The sequence below is a fragment of the Bactrocera tryoni genome, chromosome 4 (assembly GCF_016617805.1).
Source record: "Bactrocera tryoni isolate S06 chromosome 4, CSIRO_BtryS06_freeze2, whole genome shotgun sequence".
Lineage (NCBI taxonomy): Eukaryota > Metazoa > Arthropoda > Insecta > Diptera > Tephritidae > Bactrocera > Bactrocera tryoni.
In genome coordinates, this window is record NC_052502.1 from 60,142,679 (window position 1) to 60,161,515 (window position 18,837).

The following is an 18,837-nucleotide window of genomic DNA, read 5'->3' on the forward strand; positions in this document are numbered from 1 at the left end:
TTATTTAAAGTTATCTGTTGTATCTTGACAAGATTTTCCCAAAACGTCTAACCTGGCATTCAATGAGTACAGTTATCTTTTTCTTCTAAGTTTAGGTTAAATTTTGGTAACAGCTGACTCAAATTGAAACTTTCAAGAACTTCATTGGAAAACTGCGTTTTTAAATCAATGAGTGTATGCATGCAGAAACCCAATAAAAGTCCTCACAACTTTGAGATGAGTGATTGTTTCGATGGTTCTGACGACCACATGTTCTAGGATTTTTCGCTTCAACAGCTAATTTTTCAGCCATCTGTATAACATTTGAAAATATTTCATCAAAGTATACATTCTTCGTGTGTTCAGTCTTGCAACCTTGTTGTTATGACGTTTGATGCTTTCGAAAGGTCGTTTAATTCGTTCTGCAGAATCAGACTAAGTGTCCGTGTCAGTGACAATACATCACTGAGACAGAAAACTCCAACAATAAACTCGAAATTGCACAGTACGGTGACCAGATTGGACTGCAGTCGTTCTATTCTTCCTTTGGCTTATTTTTGTGAGTCCTTGAACGATTTTTGGAAGAGCGACTGTGAATTGAAGAACGGCATCATGTCTTTGTTTGCCCAAGAACTGTGCTAAAACTGGAAGTAAAGTATAATTTTTAAAGTTCGCAGTTCGCCAACTCGGCCACCAGCTCAACCAACAGACCGCCCCCAAAATGTATTACGTGACTTTCTTCTTATATTCTTATGTCACAAATTTATGTGAAAATAGACGAAATCGGAAAACAACCTCGCCTACTTCCCTTGTAAAACAATTTCAAATTCCACTTGATTCGTTTAGTTTCCAGTACACAAATCAAGAAGCAATTAATATAACGTGATAAAACATTGAATGAATAATGTCTTTAGTGTGTGTCACCATATGACCAAAAATTGTTTAAATCCAATAAAAACTCTTCAAATTTAGACTCCGAAACCTATAGTTGACTTCTAATCGAAAATGTCCGTCAGTGTGTGATATATTGGTGTGTAATTTTCTAACATCCGGCTGACTTTATTCTCTGGTGTTAATTCTTGCAAGTTGAAAGAGTATAAATATTATGCCTGTTTTATTGCGTGGAACTAAATAACGTTGTTATTTTATCGCTCTCGGGTTAGTGAGAAACCTCTATAAGCGAGAATGAGATTGTGCTCCTTTGAACTCTTTCTTATCCAGGTTTGAATGTATGTATATGAAAACTTAAGCAATAACCCGCTAAAAAATCAATTTCTTTGGCGCTCATAATTCTATGCCAATAACATATTCTGCATAAGAACTGTCCTGGATGAAGGGAAGCCTGAATAATTCTTTCAATACCGAAACTTTTAACTATTTTTGAACCTGGGTAAGTGAGAACTGGATAAGTGAGAAAACTCTATAGGTGAGAGTAATAGCCAAGACCCATCATTTTAAGCTCCCAAAATCTTTATTAGCAAAAAACAGAAACCTTTGTAAGTGAGAGCCGTTCTTCCCTCATGGACCTCCGTAAGTGAGACTGTTACTTATCTATACCTCTATAAGCGACAGTCGAGCTTTATTTATTTATGTATAAAAGGTGGGTTCCAAAGTATATAAAATAATACAATTTATTTTTTCCAAAAAAGTAGCTCGTTGGCCGGTATGGCCTCCAGTATGCCAGTGCAATTCTTTTGAATGGCCTCTACGTCGGCATAACGCTTTGCTTTCATGGGCAAATGCATTTTTCCGAAAAGGAAGAAGTCGCACGGTGCTACATCAGGTGAATACGGGGAAAGGTTAATGGTTAAAATGTGATTTTTGGTCAAATAATCGGTCACAAGCGTCGATCGATGAGACGGCGCATTATCGTGCAACAAACGCCTATTTTCATCTTCTCGATATTTGGGCCGAACACGTCGAATACGGCGCACCAAACGCATCAAAACTCCACGGTAGAATACCGCATTAAGGTTTTGGCCGCGTGGAACAAATTCTTTGTAGACAATACCTTTGGAATCATAAAAACAAATCAGCATTGTCTTCCCTTTTGACTTCTCGATGTGCGATTTTTTGGGTTTCGACTCGTCCGGTGCCTTCCATTCAGCACTCTGGCCTTTCGTTTTGGGATTATATTGGAAACACCACGTTTCGTCACTAGTCACAATATTGTAAAGGAAGGTTTTGTCCTTTTTGACCTCTTTAATGATGTCGTTCGAATGTTGAGCAATTTTTGGTCGTCAGTCAATTTGTGCGGAACAAACCCAAATGTTCGGCCAAAATGCAATAAATCGATGTTTTTGAGATGTTCAATTCCATTTCCATGAATTTCAATAATGATTTCGGCTGATTTTTTATGAATTCACGCACAGTTTGATGGAATTTCCGGTGATCACGAATTTTGATTGCCCACATGTTGATCGTCATTTATGTCCTCACGACCACTTTGAAATCGTTGAAACCACTCGTTCACTCTGCTACGGGATAGGCAATCACCGCCATAAACTTGTTTCATCAATTGAAACGTTTCGGTAAAAGTTTTACCAATTTTAAAAGAAAATTTAATGTTGGCTCATTTCGACACCGATAACACAAATATACTGACACTTGTATGATGATAAAGATATTAGATTCTAACATACCAGTCGACATATAGATGGCGCCACCAGGGGGCGCTAGATTCAAAAAGTCCTTTGTTTACTTTGGAACGCACCTTGTATTATTTAGGAAGAACTACAGCTGCAATAAAAATACATACAATCATAAAAGATACACACTTACAGTAACAAATTACAAATTTAAGATCTATTATCTTATGACTCGGTTTTGGAAAAGTAGAGATGAGCAAGACCTGCCAGAGGAAATATATGTTGAATTTGGACCTAGCAACGAGGAATGGACTAATCTTGTGTCTTGAGAATCCAATATGTTAATGCCGAGCTTCGAAGATTTCGTTCGAATTGACGACAACGTAACTAACGCTGGAGAACAAAGTGACGACGATATCGTTAAGAATTGCGTGAACACCTGTATTGCTGGAAATAACAGTGAAGGCGAGGCACATATTTCGGAAATAGAAATAAAGATCAATCGAATGAAGCTAGCCTTTAATGCATTGGAGACGGTCCATCAGAACTTTGAATACGCGGCGGTCGTTGATCAAGCAATATTCGATAAAATTTATGAGCTAGAGAAAAACAGAAACCCAAACGAAATTGACGGATTTTTTAAATGCAAATAAGTTCTAAATAAAATAAAATTACATGTTGCATGAATTTTTGTTTTTTTTTTCGTAAGAATCTTGATACCTACCCTTATGAGGTACTTACATATATGTCGAAATGTAATGAACGTTTCATACACACTATTAAAAATATATATGTATGCACATATTTTTATCATACTTGTATTACATATTTACTAAATTCGTACCTGCTGTGACTTGTTATTGCTGTGTACCTTTATAAGAGAGAAACGCTACCCATGTACCTGCATTACAGAGAAACCTCTACAAGCGAGAATTAGATTAAGCTCCCTTGACTTCTCGCTTATCTAGGTTTAACTTGATTCCTATATAAAGATCGTCATAATCGTTGTATAGCCCTCGATTGCCCCTACGTAGGAAAGCTCGAATTCATATTTTAAGGCTAAACTTATATTTGGAGCTATTTTTCATTTTTAGTAGTGATAAAAAAAAATTTATAGAAAATCAGAAGCAAAACTTATTCCTAGAAAAATCAATATATTACATATTTCATGAGTCTTTCATCAACAATTCATTGTAACACGTGAAAAATATGCCTGAAGTAAAACTTAATTTGATTGTCGACCACTGTTCAGGGTCTATTCAAGGAAAAAACGAAAATCAAACAGGTGCAGTAAATTAGTTACGTGCATGTAAGTAAACTTTTTGTGGTTTCGCTAAGATATCGCTAACTGAAATTCAACCATATGTTGTTAAGTATAATTTACTGTTTCATTTCCCCACCGGAAACCCATGTATGCATCATAATGTACATATCGGTGAGTATAAATTAAATAGAACTAATTTTCCACATAGATAAGGGTGAAAAGGACATCACCTACTTCAATTCGGTATAAAAACTTGAGACACATTAGTATATGTCATTAAGTTGATTCAAAAATGTTCTATATATATTTATTTTGGTATTGCTGTTATTATTAGAATATACTTATGTCATGTCTACCCACTTTAAAGGCACCCATATACCTATATATGTACGTACATACACATCGTCTCATGTTGGTTATACTAATTCCACATTGTTTGCTGTTAATGAGCTTTCGAGCAATTTTGTATTAGCTATATTGTCTTTAAAGTTTAACTAGTTCGCAAAATTGAAACCGCTTGCATGGCACATTTCCAATTTTAATGTCTAAATCACATGATCTAATATAAGTTTAGCCAAATTTTAAATAAAAAATGTTTTTACACATGTTGTTCACAAACCACAAACAACAATTGCAATATTTTTCGAGTTATTGATTGAAATCGAATGCATTACGTATTTCCATGCGGTGCCAAATATTTCTTTAATAAAATTAAAATTATAACGTGTAAGCCTTTTGGGAAATTGCCACGTGACGGTCGTTTGTCAGGTAAGGACACAATTCGTGTCGTTAATTATATTAAACCTCATTTCAAGGGTTGGGCACAAATTTCGATTGCTACTTGATTGTAATCAAATTACACAACCTGTTCTGAACAATGGAGCATGACGGCACAACAAATACCACTGGTAAAACACCCCTGAAATGTAAATGTACTAGTTTTACACAAGCAATCTATTAACTATGAGTTCGTTTCGCAGCTCAAGTGCATATTGAAGATTCCATCTATTTTCAACATTAGCAACCTGTGTGCTTTACGCTCATAATTGAGTACAGTGTTCACCTAACGTTTTAAAACAATCGATATAGTGTTAGGGTACGGGCATTACATTTTAGCAGTTGAAACACCGGTCATTTTTAATGCCAAATACACCTTCACATAGATCTAAAGACTGTAATATACCCAGAAAGCAATTTGAACTTATCACAAAAATTTTGCTTCGGCGAAAATCGATTCCACACATGTTGTTTTACATGCTATAATGTGGAAAAACAAGTGAGATTGATATGGTATACTCACGTATAGATAAATTTCATTGAACTTTCAGCATAACAAAGTTGACTTTTCAATCCTATTTAAATCCTACAATTAACTTGAGAAGTTTATGATTGACTTTCATAATCCTCTATGAAATTGTTTCGAGTTGGAAAAAACTAGACTACAACTGCAATCACTTCAAATAATATGTATGTACCCTATTTTTGAATGAAATCTCTTTATTCGATTTTACAAAAAATTACACAAGCAAATATCAAAATATGCATTTATTCATTACATATATGTATGGTATGTATTAATTTCCTTACTTATATCATATATATGGGGATTTCCATCCACTCCCATGCATACTTATGTATACTTGTATATTATACACTGATTTCTCAGATATTTTTGGTACTAGTAATACTCTCCTTTAGTTTGAGATTGTGCTATAAGCAAAATTTCTCCGTTTTTCCTCTTATTTTAATAGTGTATAACATTGAATATAATGGAGGATGGAGTCATGTGTAGCAGTTCATGCAAGTGAGGAAAGTTCTCTGATCGCCACTCACTTGGGAGTGGCCAGAAACGATTCTTTTACATATGAATCAAGCAGCTCACGCCTTCCGGTCTTTGACCAAGTATCCTCTGGGTAGCCTAAGAACATCCGTTTGAAGGCGAGCTAAAGTGAGAAGGCGAAACATCCCCTCCACAGGGTTTGGGACCCGCCACGTAAAAAAAACACCCCCAATGAAAGGAAGCTGACGATGGAGCAGACGTTCCATTGCCCGACCATGAAGAAGTTCGAATAGCAATTACCCGCCTGAAGAACAACAAAGCGGCGGGGGCCGATAGATTGCCGGCCGAGCTATTTAAACACGGCGGCGAAGAACTGATAAGGAGCATGTATCAGCTTCTTTGTAAAATATGGTCGGACGACAGCATGCCCGACAATAGGAATTTAAGTGTGCTTTGCCCAATCCACAAAAAGGCAGATCCTACAATCTGCGCCAACTGCCGTGGAAAAAGGCTCCTCAACATCGCATATAAGATTCTATCTAGTATATTGTGTGAAAGATTAAAACACACCGTCAACACATTGATTAGACCTTATCAGTGTAGCTTCAGGCCTTGAAAATCAACAACCGACCAGATATTCACCATGCGCCAAATCTTGGAAAAGACCCGTTAAAGGAGAATCGACACACACCACCTCTTCGTCGATTTCAAAGCTGCTTTCGACAGCACGAAAAGGAGCTGCCTTTATGCCGCGATGTCTGAATTTCGTATCCCCGCAAAAATAATACGGCTGTGTAAACTGACGTTGAGCAACACGAAAAGCTCCGTCAGGATCCGGAAGGACCTCTCCGAGCCGTTCGATACCAAACGGGGTTTCAGACAAGGCGACTCCCTATCGTGCGACTTCTTCAACCTGCTGCTGGAGAAAATAATTCGAGCTGCAGAACTTAATCGAGCAGGTACAATCTTTTATAAGAGTGTACAGCTGCTGGCGTATGCCGGTGATATTGATATCATCGGCCTCAACACCCACGCCGAGAGAAAAGTTCTGCGAAAGATTGATGGCCCGATGCATTCGATGGAACGATGAGCTGTACGAGATATACGACGGCATTGACATAGGTCAGCGAATTAAAAGACAGCGGCTAGGCTGGCTAAGTCATGTTGTCCGGATGGAATTTTGTTAAGATATCTCGTAAAATGAAAAGTTTTCCATGCAAGCACTTGATCCCAATCGTTCAGTTTGTATGACAACTATATGCTATAGAATCTGATATCCACGGATATGAAAAATTAACAGCTACTTGGGGAGAAAGGGACGTGTGAAAATTTTCAGATCGGACCAGTTCGAAGACATGGCTGCATCAACTCAGCTTCTCAAGCTGATCATTGAGACTATATTGTGGCAATATCATATTCAGTCACACGAAATGAAAAGCATATTTTGGAGGCGGCCATAAATTAAAATATCAAACTTCTGAGTGTATCTGCTATTAAAATAATTTTCATATAAATCTTTTAATCGTCAAGATGAATATCCCAAATATAAAGAAACACAGCATCTAATAAAGCGGTTAATATACATACTTGTATATAGTGGATAATATATGGTGTACTATCTAGTGGACATATTGTTCTACAAGTACAAATACTCGTATAACATTATAAACATTGTATTGTTAATGCTGTCGTAAATGTTGCAAATATCGCTATCTTTTCAGAAATTATGTACAAATTAAGCTGCACTTGCAATTATTTACAAATTATATGTGCTAATATTTTACGTTACCCAGAAGAAGTCTGCGAAAATAACTTGTTGGAACAAATAACTTTATATACTTTTCATAAAATCCATTTTTTTTTATATTCACATCTACATATGTATTTAGTTCCATGAAAATGAAATTGATTAAATTACTGACGATAACATCTAAACAAAAGAAAACATGTGGACGAATAGAAAATCCGAAAGAAAAGGCGTACAAGGTTCATAAGTTATTCTACCTCAGAATCTTCGTAAAATTTAATAGGAAGTCGGATGTCCTCAACATTTAAAAAGTTTACCTAGCTTTAGTTTTTAGTATGGATTAGACAAGCTTAAGGGTTTCTGTTGAAGGGATGTGAGCACATTCCTCGGGCAGCATATGCTTTGAAGTAATTGTGCGTATGCGGATTTTAGGTTCTAGGGGACCTTATGCTGCTATTTAGGATTGAAATCTGGTGATTGTGGTCGTGTTTAAAGCTGCTTGGGGAAAGTTGTAGAGTAACTAAAGCTTAGCTATGTCTACTATATACTTCAGTTCGTTATCCTGTAGAAAATAGTAGTAATTTCCAAGTCCTAATTCTTCCGCTCTTTGCTTCAAATACATTTTTAAGATATTTAAGTATGCATATTTGTCCATGGTGGACTCTATTAATTTCAATATTGCTTCTTTATCACCATTCTTCACAATATTCATCATGCAGATTTCCTTATCGAGTGCCCTTGATTCCAAAGACTCAAAACATGCTCTCATCGGAAAAAATAACTTTATACCAACCCTCCCGGAGCTTGCTTAGGTGCTCTTTCGCAAATGCATTATGCACTTGCTTATTGACTAGCGATATGAATGAGTTCTTGTGTGCGACTTGTGCCACAAAACCATGTTCTTTTTTAATTTTGCAAATGGTGGTAACCTTTTGAGAGATTTTGGATACTTTGCTTATGCAAAACGTTACGGGTTTCACGCTAGTGCTAGTATTTTATGCCGCCCTGGACGGGTCGAGATATAAAAACACCGATATGTTTGTAATTTTGTATAGCTCTTTGTATAGTTTGTGTAGAAGAATGTGTTTTTCCAACAAATAAATTTTAGGGTATTGCTAATTTTACGAAAAAAAGTATAACTATAAATTTCCAACGCTTTTACACTCCTATTTTACAAATTGTATGCAGTCTTTTTCTGCTTTGGCAAATGACAATTTTTTGTAAATTTATCTATAAAACTATGGCGTGAGATTTTCATTGTTTTTAATGGGATTATGCAATTGACTAGTAATAAAGCACTTATTTAATTACGCTCTAAAATTTAGTATATAAATGTTATCATTTAACAAAAGAAAATAAAATATATGTAATATCTCTCTCTTGCTGTATTTGACTAATTGAAGTGAGTTCCATGGTCTGCTTTGAAAGGAAGAGATGGAAACAGCTGAATAGTTAATTCAGAATATTAACAAAAACTAATGCTATCTCGTCGTGGATAGTTGAGGTTTGGACAGATTTTTGAATATTATAAATACTTAAGAAATATGTACTAGATATACAAGGTGCATTACAAAGTAAGCAGGACTTAAAAAAAAAATCAGAACAAGTGATTAATACAGCTTTTTGCACGGTCTAAAAGCATGTCGAACGAGTGTTTTAGCTCGTTGGCCGGTATGGCCGCCAGTATGCCGGTGCAAGCCTTTTGAATGGCCTCTACGTCTGCATAACGCTTTGCTTTCATGGGCAAATGCATTTTTCCGAATAGGAAGAAGTCGCACGGTGCCATATCAGGTGAATACGGGGAGTGGTTAATGGTTAATATGTGATTTTTGGTCAAATAATCGGTCACAAGCGTCGATCGATGAGACGGATTTTTGGTCGTCAGTCAATTTGTGCGGAACAAACTTGTTTCATCAATTGAAACGTTTCGGCAAAAGTTTTACCAATATTAAAACAAAATTTAATGTTGGCTCATTTTCGCACCGATAACACAAACAAACTGACACTTAAAACGTAAAAACTTCACTTCCAATAAATGAAATGTCATAAAATTCTCACTGCTCAATCGTTAAAGGTAGTAGATTCTAACGCACCAGTCGCACTGTTTACTTTGGAAACTGCCTTGTAGTAAAGTCAAAAGGCTAACAGAAATCAACATTACATTACATGGTAAGTAAGCCAGCAAGCGAATTTGTAATAAGATCGTCCAAATTCCTGAAGTTACTGAGAAGTGGACCGAGCCGTGTCGTGCCGTGAACTTCTGTATATAAAATTATGCCAATGTATTTAATTCCACATCGTTAATATTGAAATATACGCTTTCCGCATTTTATTTATATAGTATATACACTAGATACGCCCGCAGGCGTTGTCCTGCGTGAAAGTATGTGTTTTGAAATGAAAAGAAAGTTGAATTTTCAGATTTATGCCACACTCTTCTAGCGCCTATCCTTGTGAACTGAAATGGCAAATCGTTGGAATTCGTAGAATCAAGTATTCGGCCCCCTTGTATTCGATAGCTGCGTCACAATCAGTCGGATCATGACAGATAATGACAGATCTAACTTTGAGACGCAAATTATGCAGCGGTATACCAAGCCTCTCTAAAGATTTTAGAAATTCCACTAGATAATTCACGGCTTCGTCTTCATTGTCAAGAGCATCAACCGTTTTTTATGAGATCAAACCTCTCTGCATTTGGCTTGAATCTTCCAGTTCAAGTGCTAAATTGGAAGTATCAATAAAAATTTTCCCATTTCCAATTCTTAGCGAATACGACGTAAAATGTCTTCGGCAATGTCATTTTTGTTCGTATCCCATAATAGACGCGGAATTGAAGGCTGATATGTCGAAATGATTATCGCGAAAAGTATGCGAACTTCATTTGCATTCGAAGTAGCTATCGCAAGGTCCATCGTTTGATTCCAGTGATAATCCTGTTGCAGCAATTGCAATTGCCTTCTCAAAAAGTTGCACACACCGTACTATTCACACTACGCAATGACTCAAATGAAGTTGAACCGCGTACATTAATCAATAGCAACCGAAGGCAGAAGCGTTTTTTCGGGTGGATTGTGAAAATTCTTCCTAATGCATTAGTTGAGAACACACCTGGATGCCCATCTTCTGCTCCCCCTTGTTTTCTGAGTAACCATTTCTTTGACGATGCATTCCATGTCTAATATCAAGGCATTTCCGAATAGAGCAATGATCTCGCAAACGGATCACTGATGAAAGTTGAGCAAAAACTCGTAAATGTTAATTTTGTTGCTGGCGGTGTTTCACTGGCTGTACTGTATTCTCTGAGTTGAAATAAACTCTTTGGCCATTCTCCAAATGAATTGCGAGACGCACAACGGTCGGAAAACGTTCATGAATTAAAAAAGTAAATATCCGACAAAGCGCTTTATTGCAGTTCACGATGGACCTATTTAATACTTCCTGATCTCATTTCGTTCAAGGCTAATAACCGTCATGTTGCTTCCTTTGGTGACGTAATTACAAACGTATTTTATTGATTACAGCAAACTGCAATACTCAACATTGAATACCTTTACTGTGAATTAATGGTGAATATAGTACCATCCATGTGATGTCAACTTCGATATTCACTCTTCTAAATTGAATGCTGAATGTTCTGCCATTGTCGTCTGGCGAGCGACGCCGATAGAGTGGATATCCATCATTTCCGAAAGAAAAGCACGTATATAGCGTTTCGTGCATTTGTTGTCAGATATACAAAACGAAGTGGGATTGTGGTGTCCGCAAGGTCCATGAACCATATTGCTTTTCACCACTTCGTATAATTCTGGATTTTTCTCTGCATCAGGAATTTCCGCAGAAATGAGTTCATCAATTTGATCTGGTGTAACCACCATCCACCATCCAAAGGACAATGTGTGCGAGTGGCAAACCTCTCTTTTGCCACTCAACAGAGTACGTCTAGCATCTAACAGCACCACATATACATACGTTGCTTCAAGATAAAGTCCATCAAACATCGACCACCGTTGTTTGAAAAGTCGTGCTGTGACATCGTGACGATCGCTTGCTGATTGACCGCGATCCATAATTCCGCACGCATGTCATCACATCCTGGGAGTACTTCTTGCTTTGTATTGCCTTGTCTTGCCTTGGGCTGCCACACGTTGATGACAAAAAGAACGCCGACCGATATTAGGGCGGCCTCTTCGTGACTTCGTAACAAATTTCAATCTGCAATTGATCACTTTGTGCGAAACACACATAAAGTTTTCACTGAATAATTTTCAATAATTTTTCTTTTGAATAGCCGGAATAAAAAAGCAATCGACCAAAATTGAACGATTCAAATAATTTACAAATCAAAACAAGCAAAAATTGGAAAAAAGTTACTTTTTGGAATTGTCCAATTTTCCGACTTTTCCTCATGAAAAGTAAAAGGTATTTTTATTTCTAAATCTTCTCCGATTCTCAACGAACAGCCTCTGAAAATTTCACCAAGATTGGTGCAGCCGTTTTCTTAGCGTTACTAAGAAACAAACATTCATTCGTTTGCATGGGAAAAAGAAAAGGGCTGATTTTAGGGGGTTTTCGGCAACTATTCGAAATTTTCTTGCCGTAAAAACCATCCTTGAACCTCAACGAACATTTAGAAAAAAGAATTGGCCAAATTGGTTCAAGCGTTGTTGAGTTACGCGCTTAGCAACACATTTTGCGATTCATTTTTATATATGTATGTATGTACATATATAGTACATAAGAAGATAAATTTACAGATTCTAGTGTTCTTTAAAATTTATTGGAGCATACGACGGTGGAACAAATATTATTTAGCCTGCAGAATTTTTTTCGACAGAGCACTTATGGAAAATTACAGGCCAGCACAGGTTCGAAAATTAGATTATAAGGCGCAAGTTTCGATGGTTAGATCGCTCGTGAAAGGAAGAAAAATATCGGATATATGTACATACATACATATGTATGTATGTATAAAGAATTTAGCAATCATACAAACTGATCGATCAAAATCAAGTTCTTGTATAGAATATCTTGAATTTGGGAAGGATATTAAAGTTTTGGTACGACGTTAACGTTATTTCTTGTTTTCTTTTGGGATAGTGGCGGTGTAGGATGGTGAGGCGAAGTTATTCTTGGACAGCCGTCGTAACTGTCACAGTCACTTTAATTTCAAAACACAAATAGAAATTAATCAGCTTCTATATCCATCCATATAGAATAAATGATCAATTATATTTATTAAGTTTAACTTGCATGGTAAGGGTTGTTGTAGACGCTATTTGGTGGAAAAGTACATTTCTTCTTACATATAGAGTTCCATTATTTATTTTCCATGCAGGTGATAGCATTTATAAATATAATTTGACCATATATGTAAGTCTTGAAAATAAAGTAAGCAAATACAACTTGTATTGCGACAGCATCTTAATTATTAATTAATTTTACAAAAATCTAATCCGTTAAATCAGCAAATCATCCTAATACAAATTACTTAGAACGAAGTGGCAGAATAAATAAGGCATATTTTTAGAAAGTAGTTTTAGACTATACAAAAATGACTATACTCTCGCAACATGGTCCAACCAGAGTATAATACTTTGTTCACTTAACGTTTATTTGTAACCTAAAACTAATCGATATAGATATAGAGTTACATATATAGTATATGTATACATATTTAAATGATCAGGATGACGAGACGTGACGACTGTCCGGGAAAAACTGAGAAATCTTGTGGTACACGTGTTTGCTTGACACCCTGAGGATGTTGATATCGCAAATAGGTTGGTTCATTCCCTCACCCTTTATGACTTAAACGAAAAACTATGAAATGCTATAACTCAGTCAAAAATTATGAAACAAACTTAATTTGATACAGTAAATCGAAATATAAAGAGGAATCCTGGTTTTATCGGTCAATTCATCTTAATGAATCTTATACCATGTTCAGACCGACACTTAATCACACGATTTCGGCTGTTGAGTGGTTTATCCTACTAATCCTATAAATTTATCAAGATTTCGTCATACAAACATGACAGTTCAAAATCACTTCATCGAAGTGATTTGAAACTGATCCACGCTAAATCTTTTTGTGCGACTCTGATTTTGCGCTATCTACTTGTCAGCTTTGGAAATCTATAACATTCAGCCCTATCACGCAATCCATCGTAGACTGTTTTTTCGGGAAAGTTACGAAATTCGTAGAGTGGCATTCACTGAATTCACTCGGAACGGAAAATTTTGAATTTTATCGAAATTTTTGTACGACAAATTTTTGCTAACGGAGCAATAAATTAAAAAAAGAGAAACGTAAGTTTTTATTCAATTCAAACTATAACATATTTGTTACCAGTAAAATAATCTTTAATGCGATTTCCGCAGGTCCAAAGTAATTACCACCAAGCAGCAATATGCACTAATGGGTGAGCTGTTACAGCAAAAACCTGAAATGGCGCAGGGTTTTACCAAGTGCCCTAGAGAAGAAGTGGCAGCTTTTTGGAACAATATGACCCAAGAACTCAACAGTGTTGGTCCGCCTATCAAAGATATTTCCACCTGGAAGAATGTAATATAATAAAGTTGTAGATTTTATTGTTGTAACAGGATAATTTAAAGCTTGTTTAACTTATTATACTCTCGCAACAATGTTGCTAAGGAGAGTATTACAGTTTTGTTCACATAACGGTTGTTTGTAAGTCCTAAAACTAAAAAAGTTAGATATAGGGTTATATATACCAAAGTGATCAGGGTGACGAGTAGAGTCGAAATCCGGATGTCCGTCCGTCTGTCCGTCCGTCCGTCCGTGAAAGCTGTAACTTGAATAAAAATTGAGATATCATGATGAAACTTGGCACACGTAATCCTTGGCTCCATAAGAAGGTTAAGTTCGAAGATGGGCAAAATCGGTCTACTGCCACGCCCACAAAATGGCGGAAACCGAAAACCATATCTCAGGAACTACTAGACCGATTTCAATGAAATTCGGTATATACTATTTTTTAACACCCTGATGACATGTACGAAATATGGGTAAAATCGGTTCACAACCACGCCTTCTTCCAATATAACGCTATTGTGAATTCCATCTGATGCTTTTTCTGTATAATACGAGTCTATACATTAGGAACCAATGATGATAGCGGAATAAAACTTTACAAAAATACGGTATTTGAAAAATATGTAAATGACGTATAATGAAATCTCGATTATCACTATATCATGCGAGAGTATAAAATGTTCGGTGACACCCGAACTTAGCCCTTCCTTACTTGTTTTTTATTAGGTATGGCTAGACTGGAAGGCCTACATAAAAAGAAAATCGGTGGAAAACAAAAAGGAGCAGTCAGCTACTGATGGCGGCAGAAATAGGCAGCACCATTTCAACGAACTGGAGGAATCGGTGATAACACTAACGGCATTGGAAACGAGTACAAGTGGTATTGAAAATACAGTGAGCATCGGCTTACCTATGGTAGCTGACGTATCAATGCCATCAGTGACCTGCAGTCTAGCACTGCCTAGACGTACTACTAGGCCACCGGATACATGTAATACATGTACAGCCGATTTAATAAAAGAACAACCTACAATTAAAAATAATTTCAGGACAAGGTTCTCGATAAGTTGGACGATCTTTCATTACGTATGCGACGAGTAGGCAGAGCATTGGAAATGCAAAATGATTTAAAAACGCGGAAGTGGAAGAAATTAGAAGGCACAACATAGCTATGGAGAATTTGATAGCTGCTAAGAATTCCATAAAACAGCAAATGTTAGAGGTTGAGGAACAAAAATTGCAAGCCATGGCAAAAAATAATTAAAGTAATTAAATAAATACTTAATTAAAACTATAAATATTTTATGTTAATAATTGGTTTCAAAAAAGTCTTGCGGTATTTTCGCTAGTTGGCGCTGAAAGCGCTTAGTTCTGGTTTTATTCGTCGCATCGAGTCATGCTAACCTTTTTGGAAAGCTCATTTCACGCGCTAACACGTGTTTGATTGATTGTCGTTTCTTTTAAGTCGTTCGTGAGTTACAGCGTGGCAAACATGGAGCAAAATAAAGAGAAAATACGGCATATTTTACAGTACTACTACGATAAAGGCAAAAATGCATCTCAAGCCGCCAATAAAATTTGTGCAGTTTATGGACCCGATACAGTTTCCATTTCCACCGCACAACGATGGTTTCAACGTTTTCGTTCTGGTGTAGAGGTGGTCGAAGATGCGCCACGCTCCGGAAGGCCTGTCGTCGAAAATTGCGATAAAATCGCTGAATTGGTGGAAAGAGACCGACATAGTAGCAGCCGTAATATCGGTCAAGAGCTGGGCATGAGTCATCAAAAATTCATTTCAATTTCAATAAAAAAAAAAAGTTGTAAGGCGTTTTCGGAATTTTTGTAATATATATGTATGTATGTATAATAGCCAAAAGCCAAGTGTTTCGTTTACCATCAAGGTACTTTTTCTCATGAAAATAACGAGCATTGCTGACATTCCATATGTGGGAGTCGCAATTGCTGCCGGGAAACTGAGCATTCACATAACGTATTTTCATATTATTGTCACATACATATCTGCAAAACATTGATTAAGATGTTTGAAATGTGAATTACAAACTTACAATCATGGCATTGATACTAAAGTATCCTTTGCAGTTATAATAGAGAAACTTATCTTTAGTTGGAGCAACGATTTTAATATGTGTCCCGTCTACACACAAAATCACGCCTGGAAATCCGTATTTCTGAAAAAAATCCTTTTTTCGCTTTACTTTTTTCAACTTTACTAATGATGAATTTAATAATTTTAATAAAATTTAATAATGAATTTTTGTGGATTCTTGAACTGAACATTGTTTCGTCCACATCGAAAGGGTTGCTCTTGTCCCTCAGTGATTTTCGGTGAATTTTTAGATCACGCCGACTTCTCTCAGGTTCTTCCTCAAGCAACATAAATAAAAACGTTAGCGAATCCATATTTTGTTCGTAAAATCAATTTCAATATAAACGATTTCAGTTTTATTAATCAAAATTTTAATTTTTTCTTCTACACAGCTGATTTCTAAATGTCAAAATTCAAAATTAAGTCTGGCAATAAAAGTTTCGAATTCACATGGATTCAATGATAGCAAATTATGCATATTCGTAGCGGACATTCGTATTCGTAGCTTCGCTACGATGGATTGCGTGATAGGGCTGATTATCACAGCTGATTTAGACACTACAAAGGGGAAAAAATGTAAACAAACAAATTTTTTTAAAGCAATGAATCCAATTTCACCCGAAAATCGACTTAAAAAATTAAAAAATGCTACCATTATTTCCATTATATGGAAAATATTTAGAAGAATACGGCTTTTTTACAAAATACTATATGACAATGTTTTCTTTTGATAAATATTGAGCGGAGTAAATTTTTGAATGGCAAAAACAGTTGTTTTTTCATCTTTTCAACGGCAGTGAGAACGGGCTGATTAGCGAATGTAATTAAATGTAATATAATCCCTTTAAATTTTCGGTCTGAACATGGTATTAGCTAAATTAAGTGAACATACTTATAGTACAAGGGCGCCATCTATATTTCATCGATTGTTCAGAGAGAATTTATTGCGTTTTAAGTGTCAGTATGCTTGTGTTATCAGTGCGAAAATGAGCTTCGAATAAAGAGCCAACTTGTTTTAAAATTGGTAAAACTTTTACCGAAACGTTTCAATTGATGAAACAAGTTTATTGCAATGATTGCTTATCCCGTAGCTGAGTGCACGAGTGGTTTCAACGTTTGCAAAGTGGTCGTGAGGACATAAATGACAATCAACTTGTGGGCCAATCAAAATCCATGATCACCGGAAATTTCATCGAAACTGTGCGTGAATTCATCAAAAATAAGTCGAAATCATCATTGAAATTCATGAAAATGGAATTTAAAATCTCTCAAACAACGATTTATGGCATTTTGACGAACATTTGCGTTTACGAAAGGAGTATGCACGGTTTGTTCCGCACAAATTGACTGACGACCCAAAATTGCTCAGAATCCAACATTCGAGTCGACGCTTGTGACCGATTATTTGACCAAAAATCACATTTTAACCATTAACCACTCCCCGTATTCACCTGATATGTTACCGTGCGACTTCTTCCTTTTCGGAAAAATGCATTTGCCCATGAAAGGAAAGCGTTATGCAGACTTAGAGACCATTCAAAAGACTTGCAAAGGCATACTGGCGGCCATACCGGCCAACGGACATGTTTTTGGACCGTGCAAAAAGCTTTATTGAAGCAGAAGGAGACTATTTTGAATAAAATAAATTGATTTTGCTGAAAAAACCATTTTTTCGATTTTTTTTAAGTCCTGTTTACTTTGGAACGCACCTTGTAATATTTATGTAGTGATAAATAATATAGTTTAATAAAAAATGGTTATCCTTGTGAGTACTAACTTTAACTAGAATATTTTCAAAGTTTCATGACATTTAATTCAATAGTTCTAAAATTATTGGTAGTAAAGTGACAAAGAGTCACATATTGGACTTTCAAAAGACAAGCAGCCTCTGAATAAATAAAGTAAACATTACACTCGTGACTCTTAAGGAAATTAACTGGAAATAAAGTGATTTAGGATTTGAAAAATGAGTGAAATCGTGTAATAACCTTATCCACTTACCCTATACAAAGTGTAGTATAATAAAATTGCGTTGGCGTGACATCGCCCATTTTTGCGTGAAATCCCATACCTTAGAAACTACTTCAACCAAATTTGGTGTATAGTATATCATTACCCGTTTACGTTGACTTTTTAAACTGGGAGAAACCGGATTTGGCCTACTTTTCATATTACACATTTTTTAAATTAAATCTGATTCTTTCACTTTAAAGTATATGGTATAAATCAATTATAAAGATATCAGAATAATCGATCAATCTGTGAGATATGAAGATCGTCTTTGCCTGGGTGTGTTATGTTGCGATTTATATTAATAAAATTATAATAATTTAGTGTAATGCGGAAGTAAATGTATATCTATCGGCTCAAATATATACAATATAGTGATCTACTTTATAATGTTTATAATGACAAATACGTGAAATATTTCATTTTAGCTATAATTTGGCTTAGTGCCTAATATGAATGAAATCGGTCTAGGCGTACCTGTAATGGTCGTTGCGGAGGTCCAGCCATACTATGATGATGGTACATAACGTCATGTTTTATTTGACCCGGCATTTGACTGTGATGATGTGTGGTTTGATGTTTACCCATATCCACCGCCGCTAGTGCTTCCGCCCTACTAAGGATACCATCATTGATTCCCGCAAATATATCACCCTATTTAAAAATAAGAACAAAGAATGAAGAATTAATATATGAAATATATATGTATTTTATAATGTCTACATAACTTATTACAATACTCTGTACTGTACTCCATCTATATTTTAAAATAATAGAGTCGACGCTCACAAATTAGAACCTTC

At 35.9% G+C, this 18,837-nt stretch overlaps 1 protein-coding gene across 1 annotated transcript in view; it reads right to left on the reverse strand.

The window, feature by feature from the left end:
- Window positions 1–2,697: 2,697 nt before the first annotated feature.
- The window catches only part of LOC120775007 (inhibitory POU protein-like), a 43,017-nt gene continuing 26,877 nt past the window's right edge, over window positions 2,698–18,837 (reverse strand). The window contains exons 3-4 of the mRNA XM_040104940.1: window positions 18,512–18,688; window positions 2,698–2,718 (exon numbers count right to left, since the gene is read on the reverse strand). Of these exons, the coding sequence (XP_039960874.1) occupies window positions 2,713–2,718; window positions 18,512–18,688 (183 nt within the window). The 3' untranslated portion in view covers window positions 2,698–2,712. The remainder of the gene's footprint in view (window positions 2,719–18,511; window positions 18,689–18,837) is intronic.